Source organism: Megalops cyprinoides, chromosome 2, assembly GCF_013368585.1.
Source record: "Megalops cyprinoides isolate fMegCyp1 chromosome 2, fMegCyp1.pri, whole genome shotgun sequence".
In the NCBI taxonomy this organism is placed as follows: Eukaryota; Metazoa; Chordata; class Actinopteri; order Elopiformes; family Megalopidae; genus Megalops; species Megalops cyprinoides.
The window spans coordinates 68,832,145-68,849,644 of NC_050584.1; the positions used below are offsets into that span (position 1 = coordinate 68,832,145).

The 17,500-nt window shown below is 49.8% G+C and overlaps 2 protein-coding genes across 2 annotated transcripts in view; both read left to right on the forward strand.

Moving 5' to 3' along the window:
• The window catches only part of spata13 (spermatogenesis associated 13), a 24,844-nt gene extending 13,636 nt beyond the window's left edge, over window positions 1-11,208 (forward strand). Inside the window, exons 9-12 of the mRNA XM_036520673.1 lie at window positions 7,257-7,386; window positions 8,865-9,237; window positions 9,351-9,425; window positions 9,912-11,208. Coding sequence (XP_036376566.1) covers window positions 7,257-7,386; window positions 8,865-9,237; window positions 9,351-9,425; window positions 9,912-10,087 — 754 coding nt within the window. The 3' untranslated portion in view covers window positions 10,088-11,208. The remainder of the gene's footprint in view (window positions 1-7,256; window positions 7,387-8,864; window positions 9,238-9,350; window positions 9,426-9,911) is intronic.
• Window positions 11,209-14,052: 2,844 nt separating this feature from the next.
• LOC118772359 overlaps window positions 14,053-17,500 on the forward strand; it is a 44,963-nt gene continuing 41,515 nt past the window's right edge. Inside the window, exons 1-3 of the mRNA XM_036520620.1 lie at window positions 14,053-14,254; window positions 14,453-14,583; window positions 15,189-15,256. Coding sequence (XP_036376513.1) covers window positions 14,086-14,254; window positions 14,453-14,583; window positions 15,189-15,256 — 368 coding nt within the window. The 5' untranslated portion in view covers window positions 14,053-14,085. The remainder of the gene's footprint in view (window positions 14,255-14,452; window positions 14,584-15,188; window positions 15,257-17,500) is intronic.

A 17,500-nucleotide genomic window follows, 5' to 3' on the forward strand; every position in this document is an offset into this window, starting at 1 on the left:
GTTGCGGTAGAGTGGTCGGTCATAAACTGCAGTAGGGTATTTCCCGCGGGAGGCCAGCTTCAGCAGTCCACATTGGTCCACAGTGGCAGCCATTCCGGTGCATGCGCAACCCCACCGGAAATAGCCTCATTCCACGGATCGCCCCGGGTGATAGGGTCAAACCACTCATTCATTAAGCAACGCCAACCCTCTTTTCATATTGTACCAAGCAAGCCGAAGTGTTTTAGGGACCCACTAATACTAACAATGAAATTTACTCAAATCTGACAAAACGGGTATCAATAATAATAACAGGCTCATCTGGGGACTAATAAGATCTCCTGGCACTCTCAAGGGTCATTTTAGATCTCAAGCCAAAAATTATCGAAAAAAAAAAACAACTATAATTTTTTTCTTTTTTTTTCTCCCTTTTTTTTTTTTCATTTTTGGTAAAATGTAGGACGGACATTTCCATCTACCACCACTTTGAGGAACAAACACAGCACATCTAAGTAATAAAACTACATCTAAACAGTCATTGAAAATCAAGAAAAGTTTGCAGACACCAAATCTGCACATAGGCCCATAGCAGCAAAACCCCAGGCCAACACTGCACCTATTGAGCACCTAGCGGTGACTCACATCAACCAGAGCGGCTAGAAAACCCTAGAGAGGCTGCCATCTCAACTCATATTCCACTCCTGGAGAGAGCGTCCGCAATAACATTATCTCTACCAGCAATATGTTTCACCTTCAGACCATATGGCTGTAAGATCAAACTCCATCTAAAGACTCGCGCATTCGAGCTCTGAAACTTGGCAAGGAATGTGAGTGGATTATGATCGGAATAGACCACCACATCACCCGCTACACTGGACACATACACCTCAAAATGTTGTACCGCCAGTACCAAAGCCAAAGCCTCCTTCTCAATAGTGGAGTAGTTTCGCTGGTGGCGATTCAACTTTTTTGAAAAGTAAGCCACTGGCCTCTCGACACCATCGCTTCCCGTCTGAAGAAGGACACCACCTACTCCTACATCAGAGGCATCCACCGCAAGGCAGAAAGGCTGGGAGAAATCTGGCGCCGCTAGTACTGGTTCACATGAGAGTATGGCCTTCACAGCGTCCAAAGCTGACTGACACTCGGGGGACCACACCCACTTGACCCCCTTCTGCAACAAGTCAGTGAGTGGAGCGGTCACGGTAGCAAAATTAGGAACATACTTACGGTAAAACCCACACATCCCTAAAATTCTCATTAGTTGTCGGCGATTCTGTGGAGCTGGAAAATCCAAGATAGCCTTAACCTTTGCTGACCGTGGGAGTACCTCACCATGCCCCACCCGGTGGCCTAGGTACGTAACCTGACCCTGCCCAAACTCGCACTTGGGTAGATTTACCACCAAAGAGGCCTCAGCAAGACAGGTAAAGAGCGCTCGAATATGCTCGACATGGCTCTCCCATGAGTCGCTAAACACAACCACATCATCAATATAGGTGACCACGTGGTCCAGGCCCCTGGTCACCTGATTCATTAACCTCTGAAAGGAGGCAGGGGCATTTTTCATGCCAAATGGCAAGACCCGGCATGCATACAAGGCATTGTGGGTAGTGAAAGCAGACACCTCCTTAGCACGTTCAGTAAGGGGCACCTGCCAATAGCCCTTAAGGAGGTCAAATTTGGACACCCACTGAGCCCTACCAATACGGTCGATACAGTCCACCATTCGAGGAATGGGATATGCATCTGTACGTGTTACAGCGTTGACCTTTCTGTAGTCAATACACAGACGAGGCGCGCCACCTTCCTTCATTACCAAAACAACTGGGGAGCTCCATTCACTCACTGTGGGCTCAATAGCACCAATCTCGAGCATATAGTCTAGCTCCTGCTGCACCAAAACACGTTTGTGGGGGGCCAGGCGATACGCATGCTGTTTTATTGGGGTGGCCATCCCAGTGTCAACGTCGTGAATTGCCAACTTTGTCAACCCCGGTGTGTCTTTGAACAGCTCCAGGTAAGACTCAACCAGACCCACAACATCCTCTGCTTGGGACACAGTCAAATGGGTTAACTGATTCCGGAGGTCTCGCCGAGCCTCAGTGTTCTGAAGGCGAGCACTAATTGGCTCACGAGGAATGAAGCCTGCCTCCATATCACTATCTTCCACACCCTGTACCCTGTTAAAACACACTGGAGCCACAGTCTCCCGTCCCACAAATAGTTTGAGCAAATTCACGTGACACAGTCGCGTCTTCACACGGCGATCAGGAGTGCTGATGACATAACTACAGGGTCCAGCCTGCCTTACAACTGAATAAGGCCCTTCGAATCGTACACCCAGTTTTCCACCCCCTGCTGGCAACAGGACTAACACCCGATCCCCAGCTGCAAAGCTGCGTGGCTGGGCTCGCTTGTCATATTGATGTTTCATTTTGACCTTTGACCCCGCAAGCTTCTGCTGGGCAATCTCGCAAGCAGCCTGGAGCCGGTCAGTAAAATGTGCAACATATGTAAGGGGATCCTCCGGAACACTTTCACCCACTAATCGTTCCTTCAGTAAGCGCAAGGGCCCACGCACCTCATGACCATAAACTAACTGAAAAGGTGTAAAACCGATGGATTCGTTTACGCTATCCCTAACCGCAAACATTAGGCATTGCAGTATCCCATTCCCCCGGGAATTGATCACTATACGCCCGCACCATCTCTTTCAGGGTCCGATGGAAGCGCTCAATGGCTCCTTGAGACTGTGGGTGATAAGCTGATGATGTAACTTGCTTAATGCCTAGCTGATTCATAACGCCCTGAAAGACAGTAGAAGTAAAGTTCGACCCACGATCGGACTGAATTTCCCGAGGAAGGCCATATCTGGAAAAAAACTGCATGAGAGTTTCAATTACCGTCTGAGCCCGGATGTTCCTGAGTGGGACTGCTTTAGGAAACCGGGTAGTAACATCTAGAATCGTTACGAGATACTCATTGCCCTTCTTAGTCTTCGGGAGGGGCCCCACACAGTCAACCATCACTCTTGTGAAGGGGGCAGAGAAAAGGGGGAGTGGCTTAAGAGGCACAGGTGGTGGCATATGCTGAGCCTTACCTGCACGCTGACAGGGTTCGCATGACCTGCGATACTCAAGTACACTCTTCCTCATGCCTGGCCACCAAAAATGGCGTCTGATTCGTTCAAATGTTCGATTCACACCAACATGACCAGCCATGGGTCCAGCATGACCCATTTTAAGCACACCCTCTCGATATCCGCAAGGCAACACCACCTGATGTAACGTTCCATTCCTCGGCAGGCTCCCTTGGTGGCCGCCAACACCTCATAAGGACATCGTCCCGCAAATAATAGCCCTCGGACAACACAGCACCGCCATCTGGTTCCTCCACCAGACGGAAACACGGAGCCAAATCAGGGTCCGCTAACTGGGCCTCCACCAGGGCCTACCGACCCAGGCGGGGATCCTCCTGTGTTTGCTTTAGGTGGGCCATAAAAGTATCAGACAAATCCACCTGATCATCTGGTTCCTCACAAGGAGTGGGACAAGCACGGGCCTTTGCTTGAGCACGCGTCACCACACATGCAGTGAATACTTCAGGGAACTCTCTAGCCAACTTTTCAGTATCCACAACATTGCAGGCTTCAGGGGAAAGAACTGGAGGTTCTGTAACTCTATCACCAGCCAGGTCATTACCTAACAGTAACGACACACCTTGTACAGGGAGAGAGTCAATAACAGCCACCTTCACAGGACCATTGACTAACTCTGACCACAAGTAGACCTCTCTCAACGGATAGGGCCCAAACTCCCCCCTCAAGCCAGCCAGAAGTACAACTGGACTCCCCGGTGCTGGGGGTGGCAAATCAAGAACACCAGTAGCCAGCAGGGACTGACTCGCTCCTGTGTCTCTCAAAATCTGTATAGGAACTTCAGGGTTACTACAGGTCAAAGCTACAGAACCTAGGGAAACAAAACGGGTACAACCTACCAAAGGCTCTTTTGTGATGCCACCAGGCACCTGATCGTCAGCTCCAAGCCCCTGTGCCCTAGCTGATACCAGAGCAACAACTTGGTCACGGTTTGCTCTGTCTCTGAGGGCTGGGCAATTACTTCGAATATGCCCTGGCCGCCGACACTTGTGACAAATAATGTCCTGGCGGGAACCAGGTCCCCCACGACCATTCCCAAAAGAACGCTCAGGGAGCCGCTGGCCACTGACTCCCTGGTGGGCATTACTTCGGGGGGCCCTACCCCCATCAGAACCTCCGCCCTGGCCAGGCTGGTCACTACCAAGCCGCTTCACCTCAGGCTTAGAACTCCCAAAAAACTTCCGCCTATCCTGACCCCTATCATGGTGTCCCCGCCCAATTCCACCATAATGGATAACCTCCCAAGTGTCTGCAAGCTCAGCCGCCTCCTTCACAGTTTGAACACCACGCTCAGCAATATAAACATCTATATCACGTGACACGCAGCTTCTAAATTGCTCCATCAGAATGAGCTCTGTCAGGGCCTCCACTGTATCAGCCTTACAGGCAGTTAGCCAACGCGACATAAGGATCTGCTGCCTACGGTACAAGTCAAGGTGAGACTCACCACCCTTACGCCGGTGGGACCGAAACTTCAGACGGTATTCATCGGGAACACTGCCATAGGCGGTTAGCACAGCCTCCTTCACGGCATCATAATTGAGGGCGAGAGAGCCGTCTAACACAGCAAATGCATGTTGTGCCTTACCAATGAGGGCCCGCTGCACCAGCAGCGGCCATTTTGAACGCGGCCAAGCTAACTCAGTTGCCACTCGCTCGAAGGCTTCAAAGAACACATCAACCTCCTCCTCATTAAACTGAGGCAGGAGCTTCTCAGCAGAACTGAGGTTAAAACTGGGTTCAGTCAGCACACCCTTTTCCCTAGCTACTCTCTCAACCTCCAATCTCATCTTCTCCAACTCAAACTTCTGCTCACTCTCCCTCCTCTCAAGTTCAAACTGGCGCTCACGCTCCTCCTTTGCCAACCTCTCCTGTCGCTCCTTCTCTTCTTTCTGCTCTGCCCACAGATCCTCCAAACTGAACAACTCCTTCACTAGTGCAACTAACTCCTTTTTGGTCATAGTGGACGGCACCTCCATGCCCTCCCGCTCAGCCAGTGCGGCTAGTTGCGCCCTAATATAACTCCTAAACTGAGCAACAGTGGGCAGCTCAAACTCACTAACAGGGGATGTACTCCTCCCACTCATTGTACCACCGCTAGACATAGCACTACTCCTCTATATAACACTGCCCACAACACCAAACTAGTTACAGCAAGAGCCGGAACACAAAGCACTAGAAAAATATATCAAGAATACAGTTTATATTAGATAAGCACATGTGCCAATTGCAATCACCACCAGAGGGCATTCACCTCAAAAAGAAAACAGGAACCATGTGTGCATCCTCTAAATCACCAGGTTCACAAACAGGGGGGAAGACCCACTCTTCAAGCAGGCTACAAACACCCCAGGGCAGGTTCTGGAGTGCCACCCACAGAACACTGTCACACCGCTCTTACAGACCGTACCACGTGGCTACAACAACTGGCACAGACATACAATTATCACCAAAACAGCTTGCAAACTACCACATCATCTCACTAGTTAGAAAAAAAAGAAACGTTTAGCCAAGTTACACCTAGCCTAACATAAGCTACGGCTAGTCTACAATATTACCTTTAACTAAACTAAGCTAAGCTTTACCCAACCTAGCTACCCCACCGGACTCACAATTCTTTGCTGCTCGGAGCGGTACAGCACGATTAATTCGCGCTTGGGTCTACGCACCCATACTAAACTAACTACCTACCCTTGCAATGCGCAGCCCTTTAACAGGCTCAAACAGCCCCGTGTACGTTACCCAGCACAAAGAATTGCTTATCCGAAACTAACTAGGGCACTACAAATCCAACTAGATTTTAATAATGATTTTGCCGACAAACCTTATAAGTACAGCGAACGAACACAAACACGCCAGTTATAATAATAAATCCAAATGTAGCTAGATAACGCTGTACGTAATTCAGCATCCCGAGACGAGCCCCCAATCTGTCACGCCCTCCCTGAGCAGGGATATTGCAAGCCTGTCAGCCTTGGCGGTCTACCTTCCTACAGATACGCCAGGCAATGTTGTTGTCTTAAGGGGTTATCGCGCTATCCCCGAAACCTCTCAGGGCGGCGTGCAGCTAGTACACATTCGGCTTGCTTAAATACAACAGAAAGAAATGAAAGATTGACGTTACCTACAGTTTTGGACACGGACGCCAAAGCTTCGCCCTTTCCGTGGCCAGCCCGCACCAGTCGCCCCGCGACGGACAGCCCGGCCTTGGTGTAGCGAAGAGAGAGTAGCGTTCGCTGGCTTTCTTGCGTTTGCGTTGTTCAGTTTTAATATCTAAAAGGTCCCAGTTCACTTCTGTTGCGCTATGCTTGTTAACGCTCTTCGGTTGGTCGCCTTCCCGGGACTTGAGGAAATCGAGCAAAAACGTTGCGGTAGAGTGGTCGGTCATAAACTGCAGTAGGGTATTTCCCGCGGGAGGCCAGCTTCAGCAGTCCACATTGGTCCACAGTGGCAGCCATTCCGGTGCATGCGCAACCCCACCGGAAATAGCCTCATTCCACGGATCGCCCCGGGTGATAGGGTCAAACCACTCATTCATTAAGCAACGCCAACCCTCTTTTCATATTGTACCAAGCAAGCCGAAGTGTTTTAGGGACCCACTAATACTAACAATGAAATTTACTCAAATAAATCTGACAAAACGGGTATCAATAATAATAACAGGCTCATCTGGGGACTAATAAGATCTCCTGGCACTCTCAAGGGTCATTTTAGATCTCACAGGAAATGGCCTGTCCGTAACACACACACACTCTCTAATACACACACAGATACACACACACACACACACACACACTCACACTCGCACTCACACACACACACACACACTCACACTCACACTCACACACTCACACACATTCTAATACACACACACAAACACACACACACACACACACACACAGAGGTAACACACACTCTCTTAGACACACACACACACACACTGAGGTAACACACACTCTCTCACACACACACACACACACACACACGCATACACAGAGGTAACACACACACACACGCACACAGAGGTAACACACACACACACACTCACACACACACAGGTAACACACAGGTAACACACACTCTCTCTCACACACACACATGCCTCTCTGTGCTGCAGGGACCACGGCAGCGTGAGCGGGGCGTACGAGGCGATGAAGAAGGTGGCGCGGCTCATTAATGAGAGGAAGAGGAGGCTGGAAAACATCGACACCATCGCCCACTGGCAGACCGCCATCCTGCGCTGGGAGGTGAGGGGCCGGTGTCACCCCGGCGTTCCCCCAGCGTTTCCCTAACGTTCTTCCAGGTTTACATTAGTGCTGCCGTAACCTTCTCCCAGCGTTGCACAGGCATTCCCCATATGTTGCGCTGGCATACCCAAACGCTCTCTCAGCATTTTCCCACTAGTGTTGCCTAACCGTGTCCCAACATCATCTGCTGCCATTACACTAGCGCTGCCCCTAACCCGAACCCTTACACCCTAACCCGAACCCTTACACGAACCCTTACACCCTAACCCTGCCCCTAACCCGAACCCTTACACCCTAACCCTGACCCTAACCCGAACTCTTACACCCTAACCCTAACCCGAACCCTTACACCCTAACCCGAACCCTTACACCCTAACCCGAACCCTTACACCCTAACCCTAACCCTAACCTTAACCCTAACCCTGACCCTAACCCGAGCCCTTACACCCTAACCCTGACCCTAACCCGAACCCTTACACCCTAACCCTAACCCGAACCCTTACACCCTAACCCTGACCCTAACCCGAACTCTTACACCCTAACCCTAACCCGAACCCTTACACCCTAACCCGAACCCTTACACCCTAACCCGAACCCTTACACCCTAACCTTAACCCTAACCCTGACCCTAACCCGAGCCCTTACACCCTAACCCTGACCCTAACCCGAACCCTTACACCCTAACCCTAACCCGAACCCTTGCAACCTAACCCTAACCCTGACCCTAACCCGAACCCTTACACCCTAACCCTAACCCTGACCCTAACCCGAACCCTTACACCCTAACCCGGACCCTTACACGAACCCTTACACCCTAACCCTAACTCTAACCCGAACCCTTACACCCTAACCCTAACCCGAACCCTTACACCCTAACCCTAACCCGAACCCTTACACCCTAACCCTTACACCCTAACCCGAACCCTTACACCCTAACCCTAACCCTTACACCCTAACCCTAACCCGAACCCTTACACCCTAACCCGAACCCTTACACCCTAACCCTTACACCCTAACCCGAACCCTTACACCCTAACCCGAACCCTTACACCCTAACTCTAACCCGAACCCTTACACTCTAACCCTTACACCCTAACCCTGACCCTTCTCTGTGTTAGCGGCATTTCCAGCATACATTACCCTGGCCTTCCCCACGTTTCTCCAATGTTACACTGGCATTCCTCAAATGTTCTTTCAGTGTTACACTGCCACATCCACATTTTCCCCCAGTGTTACCCTGGCGTTTCCCACACTTTCTCCTAACGTTCTCCCAGCGTTGCAGTAGCGTTGCCCTGACGTTGTCCCATCGTTGCAGTAGCGTTGCCCTGACGTTGTCCCATCGTTGCAGTAGCATTGCCCTGACGTTCTCCCAGCGTTGCAGTAGCGTTGCCCTGACGTTGTCCCAGCGTTGCAGTAGCGTTGCCCTGACGTTCTCCCAGCGTTGCAGTAGCGTTGCCCTGACGTTGGCTGTGCCGCAGGGGGAGGATGTGCTGAGCCGCAGCTCGGAGCTGATCCACTCGGGGGAGCTGACGTGGGCGTGGCCCGACGGCAGGACGCAGCAGCGCGTCTTCTTCCTGTTCGACCACCAGATGGTGTTCTGCAAGAAGGATGTTCTGCGGCGGGACCTGCTGCATTACCGCGGCCGGCTGCACACGGACGGGCTGGCGGTGCAGGACCTGCCCGACGGGCGTGACGCCCAGCTCGGCCTCGCCCTCAAACACGCCTTCCGCCTGCGGGACGCCGCCACGCGCGAGGAGTGGACCTTCTGCGCCAGGAAAGCGCAGGACAAGCCGCGCTGGCTGCAGGCCTTCGCCGACGAGCGTCGCCGCGTCCGGGAGGACCAAGAGATGGGTGCGTGATGTCATCAAACTGCGCCACAGATGGCTCCGTTTTACCTCCTGCTGTCAATCAGCTGTCAGATTAAACTTCAGTTTTGTTTTATTTGGTTTTGTTTTTTTCAACAGGAATGGAGATCACAGAGAGCCAGAGGAAGCAAGCGATTCTCAACGCAAGGAAATCCAAACGTGGAAAACTGAGAAGTAAGCCCTGAGTGTGAGGTGGGCGGGGTTTGGGTGTCAGCAGGGCACGGATCTGAAGGGAGGAAGGTGTAGAAAGTTAGGGTTAGGGTTAGGAACATGTAGAAAGGGATGTTTTGCAAAAAGGTTGGACTGTACGCAAATCCCCAAAACGGGAAAGAATACAGAGGCGCCAATTGTGGGGAGAAACTCACGGTCACTCACTGCAGATTTAGCTGAACAGAAAGTGTTTCCTTTCCTCTGCTTTCAGTGTGATTAGTGAAGTTTATTACCATGATCTTCCATTCTTCAGGGAATGGAATCAGATGCGTTGTCAGAGCTACTCTCTCTGACTGCTCCAGTTTCCCTCCTCCATAATTAATGCTTACATGTTCAGGGTGAGCCAGAGTGATGGAGTTTGGTGCATCATGGGATTTGGAGTTTAGCCTGTGGTCTGGTTGTAGTTGCCATTGCTGCCTCCTGTTCTGAGGTGTGAAGTGTGTCCCGCAGGTATGGGCTACGCTGGATGTCCCGCACCTAACCAGCCCCTGCACCCCCTCCACCAGCGCCACGTTACCGTGCCAACCAGCATCCCCCAGCAGCCTGTCTTCTCATTGGCCGAGCCCAAACGCAAGCCCTCCCACCTGTGGAGCAGCTTGGCCCGCCACGCCTTCTTCAGAAAGTGAGGCCGGCGGCCGCGCCTCGCAGACTCTGCCGTCCCGTGCCGTCCCCCGCCCTCCTCTGAGGGGGGACACCACAGAGAGAGGAGGACGCCTCCTGCTGGTGTGGAGGATTTAGGAACCAAACTGCCTGTGAAACACTGAGACTCTCCCCTCTCCCGTCAAACTGCTGTCATACCCATTATGTTCCATTTGTATGTATACATCTATATGTGTGCTCATTCATATGCATATACATACACTCAGTTATACATAGGGCTGTATACTTTCAGTGTTTTTTACGTTTTGAGTGGTAAAAATCTGTGCATGGGTAACGTTGACGTTTATCATAGGATGTTTTTTAAGAGGACGCTGTAGTTTTTAAGTAGCTCACTTTTTACTCAGTGTGGATGTAAAACAGAGACAGCCTTGGCAAGCACTGTACTATCCACCACTGCACCAGACCATCTTACCACTAGATCATAGAATCTCACATTTTTAATACAGTCACTGCATTTAATTTGGTGCGTGCACATATATAACATTTTATACCCGCTGGCTACTGAGAAATAAAGCTTGTAGAAGTAAAACAGAAAGCTTGTCAAAGACATCTGTACAAAGACATCAGCTGGCCAGCTACATGTTGCCACGGTAGCGCTGACCAGAACCCCCGCCCCTGTCAGTGGGACGAACTGATCCCAGCCTCCCCATTGGCTGAATCTCCTCTTCTGTGAGGCTGCCCAATAACAAAACAGCAGGAAAACATCTGATGCCTCCAGATCTGCCTCCTGTGATGTCATTTCCTCCTGCCTTATTATTCGATGAAGAGTTTTGAAAACCGTCCCTCTCCTGAGCTTAAAGGAAAGAAACAGGGGCTTTGCCTGTCTAAAGAGGTGCGGTCAGTCTGCATCTGTTTGAGTGAAGGTGTGTGAAACCTACAGAGCTGCCTTCAGTAGAAGGATTACAGCATCTCACAGGCATAAAAGTATGTGCCAACTGCGTTTTAATTAATACCACAATGAGAAAATTGTTGCTGTTATTTTAAAAAGTTACTTTGCATGATCTCCCTGATGTGTTAAACACATTTTAAGACATCATAATTTTAAATTCACTGCAGGAAATTGATATACACTTTAATCATTTTTTCAAAATTCTGACCCTTGAATATTGATTTGAAAGTATACAGCCATATGCACATACAATAAAATGTTCACTTTTATTTCTGTATTTAAGGCTGGATCATTCTGGAGTGAGACTGAATTGTAAAAGTACTTCTTTACATGTTTGCATGAGCATGTTCAACACTAACTCTGTTCAAAGGGTATGAAATAAACAAATCAAATGTGCAAAATGGGAATGGTCTTTTATGTCTGTGTGTTCCATAGAATTTACAAAAGCACTGCGTGAATTTGGGTGTGTTTGTTTGGGTGTGTATGGGTGTGTTTGTGTAGGTGTTAACTTTCATGTGGAGTGTGTTTGTATGAATATGAGTGAGTGCGGTGTTGGAGGGAGTGTGTCAGTGTGAGTGCGGTGTTAGAGGGAGTGTGTCAGTGTGAGTGCGGTGTTAGAGGGAGTGTGTCAGTGTGAGTGCGGTGTTAGAGGGAGTGTGTCAGTGTGAGTGCGGTGTTAGAGGGAGTGTGTCTGTGAGTGCGGTGTTAGAGGGAGTGTGTCAGTGTGAGTGCGGTGTTAGAGGGAGTGTGTCAGTGTGAGTGCGGTGTTAGAGGGAGTGTGTCTGTGAGTGCGGTGTTAGAGGGAGTGTGTCAGTGTGAGTGCGGTGTTAGAGGGAGTGTGTCAGTGTGAGTGTGGTGTTGGAGGGAGTGTGTCAGTGTGAGTGCGGTGTTAGAGGGAGTGTGTCTGTGTGAGTGTGAGTGCGGTGTTAGAGGGAGTGTGTCAGTGTGAGTGCGGTGTTAGAGGGAGTGTGTCAGTGTGAGTGTGGTGTTGGAGGGAGTGTGTCAGTGTGAGTGCGGTGTTAGAGGGAGTGTGTCTGTGTGAGTGTGAGTGCGGTGTTAGAGGGAGTGTGTCAGTGTGAGTGCGGTGTTAGAGGGAGTGTGTCAGTGTGAGTGCGGTGTTAGAGGGAGTGTGTCAGTGTGAGTGCGGTGTTAGAGGGAGTGTGTCAGCGTGAGTGCGGTGTTAGAGGGAGTGTGTCAGCGTGAGTGCGGTGTTAGAGGGAGTGTGTCAGTGTGAGTGCGGTGTTGGAGGCAGTGTGTCAGTGTGAGTGCGGTGTTAGAGGGAGTGTGTCAGTGTGAGTGCAGTGTTAGTGGGTTGGTCTGTGAATGTGACTGTGTTATACTCTGAATGTTGTGTGTTAATAAGTTGTATGAATGTGTGGGTTCTGATGCTGTATTTATGAATGGGACAGCGTCTCGTAGAGGTGACTGTGGATTCAGTCATGGCCTTCCGTGTGAGTGCTTCCTTCAGGGAGAACACTGCCCTGTGTTGGGCCATTTCATTGGCTCTCCTTAACGTACACGCTGGGATACGCCGTGCAGTGATGCATGTTTCGTAATGCTGCCTGCTTCGGAGAATCCTCGGCTCAGGCGTCTCACATGGCCGGATACAGTTACTGGCCGCTGGTCCGTGGAGCAGCGCCGCTTCAGCAGGAGTGCTTCCTGCAGATCACCTGCACGGGCACCTGCGTCGCGGGCGCTCGCCACTTTATTTCACTTTTTCGGTTTGTTTGTCGGCGTCCAAAGCTTGAAATGTGTGCAGATCGCTGATGTCCGAGGCGACATGCCGACGGCGCTCCGCTGCTGAAGCTGAGGAGGGGGTAATGCTCACGTGCCATGGACACCGAGCGCGAGGACAGCACGCAGCCAAACGCCACCGAAGCTGATACCGATGGCGCGAGCGTGAGTATGAAGCTGTGGAACTTCAAATCAAAGTAACGGGTCTGCTACCCCGCCACTCTTCATAACACCTTCGCATGTATGCTCTGTTATAACGAACATCACTGTGAATTGTTTTATAAAGTTAGGAGCCCTTTTCAAGCTCGCGCTCACTACATGTCAATGATGTTAATTTGCGTTTCGTTTGAATAGAGAAAATACTGTGGATCGGACTCGTTTCCAATTGAGTTTCTCAGGAGGGAATTTATCCCAGGTTACCTTACCGTGGAATTGATTAACGGCAGTCAACTGGATGGAATGACAAAGCATGAATTATTCATATGAAGTGTAACACGAAGAGCTGCAGCTGCGAGGCAGGTCCTGGACTCACAGCTTTGTCCCACATCCCGCAGTGACCGGCCTGGGGTTTACAAAGCGCCAGCTGTAACTCAACACCGCATGTCTGTCTCTCTGCCGCAAATGTCCTCAAATCCTCCGAGATCTCGGATGAGCTCCGAGTTCTCAGACAGAACAGACAGTTTATTTATTTGCAATAAGAGACACGGGGGAACTTGAACGTTGTCCGTGAGAATTTGGACCCGAAGTCGCTCAGCATTGAAACGTGAACACTGAGCGCCTCCGGTCCTATAACCCGCTGCGCGCAGGCTAATGGTCCGGCGCTCCCATCAATTTCCCAATGGCTCGATCGGCATTTCGGATGGCTGCAACCTCAGTAAATAGCAATTGGTGGCGCTGTAGAGTAATGAAATGAATTATTTTCACATCAGAGTAGCGGTTGGAAGGTCTAGTTGTCAACGAAATCTACTCAGGTCTTCAGCTTTTCTCTGTCAGACACATACTCAAAGCATATCAGTTATGTCCTGAATTGCTCTGTCACACTTCTACATGACAGTACTGTGACACTCTGGTGGCACTCCGTTGTCCTGACATTTCGAAGTTGGTCAGTTCTCTGATTTCCTGATGATGCTCAGATGCCATGAAGGTTTCTGATATAATGGTGCTGCTCTGAAGTCATTAGAGTGTAGTGACATTTTAACTGTGCTCTGACATTGTGACAGCACCTTGATGTCATGACACTGTTCTGAAGTTGTAACATTACTCTGACATTGTGACATTGTTGTGACATCCTTGCCGCTTCAGGTGGCTGATGTGTCGCTGGAGGTGCCCACAGTGGACGCCATGCTGGACAAACTGTGCAGGAAGTACAACCGGAGAAGGAGGAAGGACAGGAAGCAGAAGAAGAAGAAGATGAGCCCGCTGTGGAACCTGCAGAATCTGGCCATCCTGCTGACCGTGGTGATCTTCGTCGTTGTGGTGATCATGTGGTCGCTGCTGTGGGTTTTCATCTGTGAGTTGAGCACCGTGTCACAGCACTCAGCTCCGCCCAGGGAAGCTAACCGAGCCTCACTCACACAGTGTCCATCATAATGCTGAATGTACATGACAAATAAACACAGCTGGATTCAAACCTGCAAGCTCTGGACTGATAAATTGATTGGCTGAATGAACACATGCGTGAATGCATTGATCTGTGCTTTGTCCGCAGTCCGCAGAGAGAGCAACAGCGGGGTGTACTTTGCCGGAATGTTCCGTGTTGCCAACGTGGAGTTTATTCCCGAATACAGACACACTGAGTCCAGTGAATTCCAGTCCATGGCAAGCAGGATTCAGTATGTGGTAAGACATGAACCCTGCACACTGACGAACGAACAGAAATACACACACACACACACACGCATACACACACGCATATACACACACACACACACACACACACGTATACACACACACACACACACACACACACACGTATACACACACACACACACACACACACACACACACAGACACAGAATTACACACACACGCATACACACACACACATACACACACACACACACACACACACACACACAGAAATACACACATACACAGACACAGAAATACACACACACGCACAGAAATACACACACACGCACAGTCAGAAATATATACACACACACAGAGTTTGAAATATAGACACAGACACACACAGTCAGAAATATACTGACAGCCACACACACAGTCTGAAATATACAGTACATACACAGTCAGAGATACAGTATATGTACACACAGTTAGAAATATACAATCACAGACAGATATACATACACTCAGAGGCACTGAGTTACAGATACACTCACAGACACGCACACACAGTCTGAAACACACACACGGATATTTTCTCTCTCTGCAGTATTTTTTCGTTACAGAGACGCTGATGCTTTTCTCCATTGCTGCAGGTGAACAGCGTGTACAGAAGATCTTCTGTGTCCAGACTTTACAAGCATTCCATCATATCAGACCTGAGGTACAAACACGCGTGACGCGCCTGCACTGAACCCACACAGAGAAACCGCCGCACGTTACAGACAGAGAAACAGCGTTACAGACAAACGCTGTAGCAGAGAAACAGCCTTACAGACAAACGCTGTAGCAGAGAAACAGCGTGTAGCAGAGAAACAGCGTTACAGACAAACGCTGTAGAAGAGAAACAGCCTTACAGACAAACGCTGTAGAAGAGAAACAGCCTTACAGACAAACGCTGTAGCAGAGAAACAGCCTTACAGACAAACGCTGTAGCAGAGAAACAGCGTGTAGCAGAGAAACAGCGTTACAGACAAACGCTGTAGAAGAGAAACAGCCTTACAGACAAACGCTGTAGCAGAGAAACAGCGTTACAGATAAACGCTGTAGCAGAGACACAGCGTTACAGATAAACGCTGTAGCAGAGAAACAGCGTGTAGCAGAGAAACAGCGTTACAGATAAACGCTGTAGCAGAGAAACAGCGTTACAGACAAACGCTGTAGCAGAGAAACAGGGTTACAGATAAAAGCTGTAGCAGAGAAACAGCGTTACAGACAAACGCTGTAGCAGAGAAACAGCGTTACAGACAAACGCTGTAGCAGAGAAACAGCGTGTAGCAGAGACACAGCGTGTAGCAGAGAAACAGCGTTACAGACAAACGCTGTAGCAGAGAAACAGCATTGAAACAGCGTTACAGATAAACGCTGTAGCAGAGAAACAGCGTTATAGATAAACGCTGTAGCAGAGAAACAGTGTTACAGATAAACGCTGTAGCAGAGAACAGCGTTTCGGATAAATGCTGTAGCAGAGAACAGCGTTATGGATAAACGCTGTAGCAGAGAAACAGTGTTACAGATAAACGCTGTAGCAGAGAACAGCGTTTCGGATAAATGCTGTAGCAGAGAACAGCGTTTCGGATAAATGCTGTAGCAGAGAACAGCGTTACGGATAAATGCTGTAGCAGAGAACAGCGTTACGGATAAATGCTGTAGTAGAGAAACAGCATTGAAACAGCGTTACAGATAAACGCTGTAGCAGAGAAACAGCGTTACAGATAAACGCTGTAGCAGAGAAACAGCGTTACAGATAAACGCAGCTCTGCCGTGTGTGGCTGTTTGTGTGTGTTTGCGCTGTACTTTACTTTACTGTACGCTGTATTTTGAATAGCACTTGAGTATTGGAGTGTATTTGTGTGAATATGACCTTGAATAGTGGATTGTGAGTGCAGTGTGCATAAGGGTGTAGATGGGTGGGCCGTGTGTGTATAGGATTCCAGTCCACAGCAAAAATGGTGTGCTGTATGGCACAGCAGTGTGTCAGCAGCAGTAATGATGGCGGTGTGTTGTACAGCAGTGTCGTCTCTCAGCAGCAGTAATGATGGCGGTGTGTTGTGCAGCAGTGTCGTCTCTCAGCAGCAGTAATGATGGCGGTGTGTTGTACAGCAGTGTGTCAGCAGCAGTAATGATGGCGGTGTGTTGTACAGCAGTGTGTCAGCAGCAGTAATGATGGCGGTGTGTTGTACAGCAGTGTGTCAGCAGCAGTGATGATGGCGGTGTGTTGTACAGCAGTGTGTCAGCAGCAGTAATGATGGCGGTGTGTTGTACAGCGGTGTCGTCTCTCAGCAGTAATGATGGCGGTGTGTTGTACAGCAGTGTGTCAGCAGCAGTAATGATGGCGGTGTGTTGTACAGCAATGTGTCAGCAGCAGTAATGATGGCGGTGTGTTGTACAGCAGTGTGTCAGCAGCAGTAATGATGGCGGTGTGTTGTACAGCGGTGTCGTCTCTCAGCAGTAATGATGGAGGTGTGTTGTACAGCAGTGTCGTCTCTCAGCAGCAGTAATGATGGCGGTGTGTTGTACAGCAGTGTCGTCTCTCAGCAGCAGTAATGATGGAGGTGTGTTGTACAGCGGTGTCGTCTCTCAGCAGTAATGATGGCGGTGTGTTGTACAGCAGTGTGTCAGCGGCAGTAATGATGGAGGTGTGTTGTACAGCAGTGTCGTCTCTCAGCGGCAGTAATGATGGTGGTGTGTTGTACAGCAGTGTCTCTCAGCGGCAGTAATGATGGCGGTGTGTTGTACAGCAGTGTCGTCTCTCAGCAGCAGTAATGATGGAGGTGTGTTGTACAGCGGTGTCGTCTCTCAGCTGTAATGATGGCGGTGTGTTGTACAGCAGTGTGTCAGCGGCAGTAATGATGGCGGTGTGTTGTACAGCAGTGTGTCAGCAGCAGTAATGATGGCGGTGTGTTGT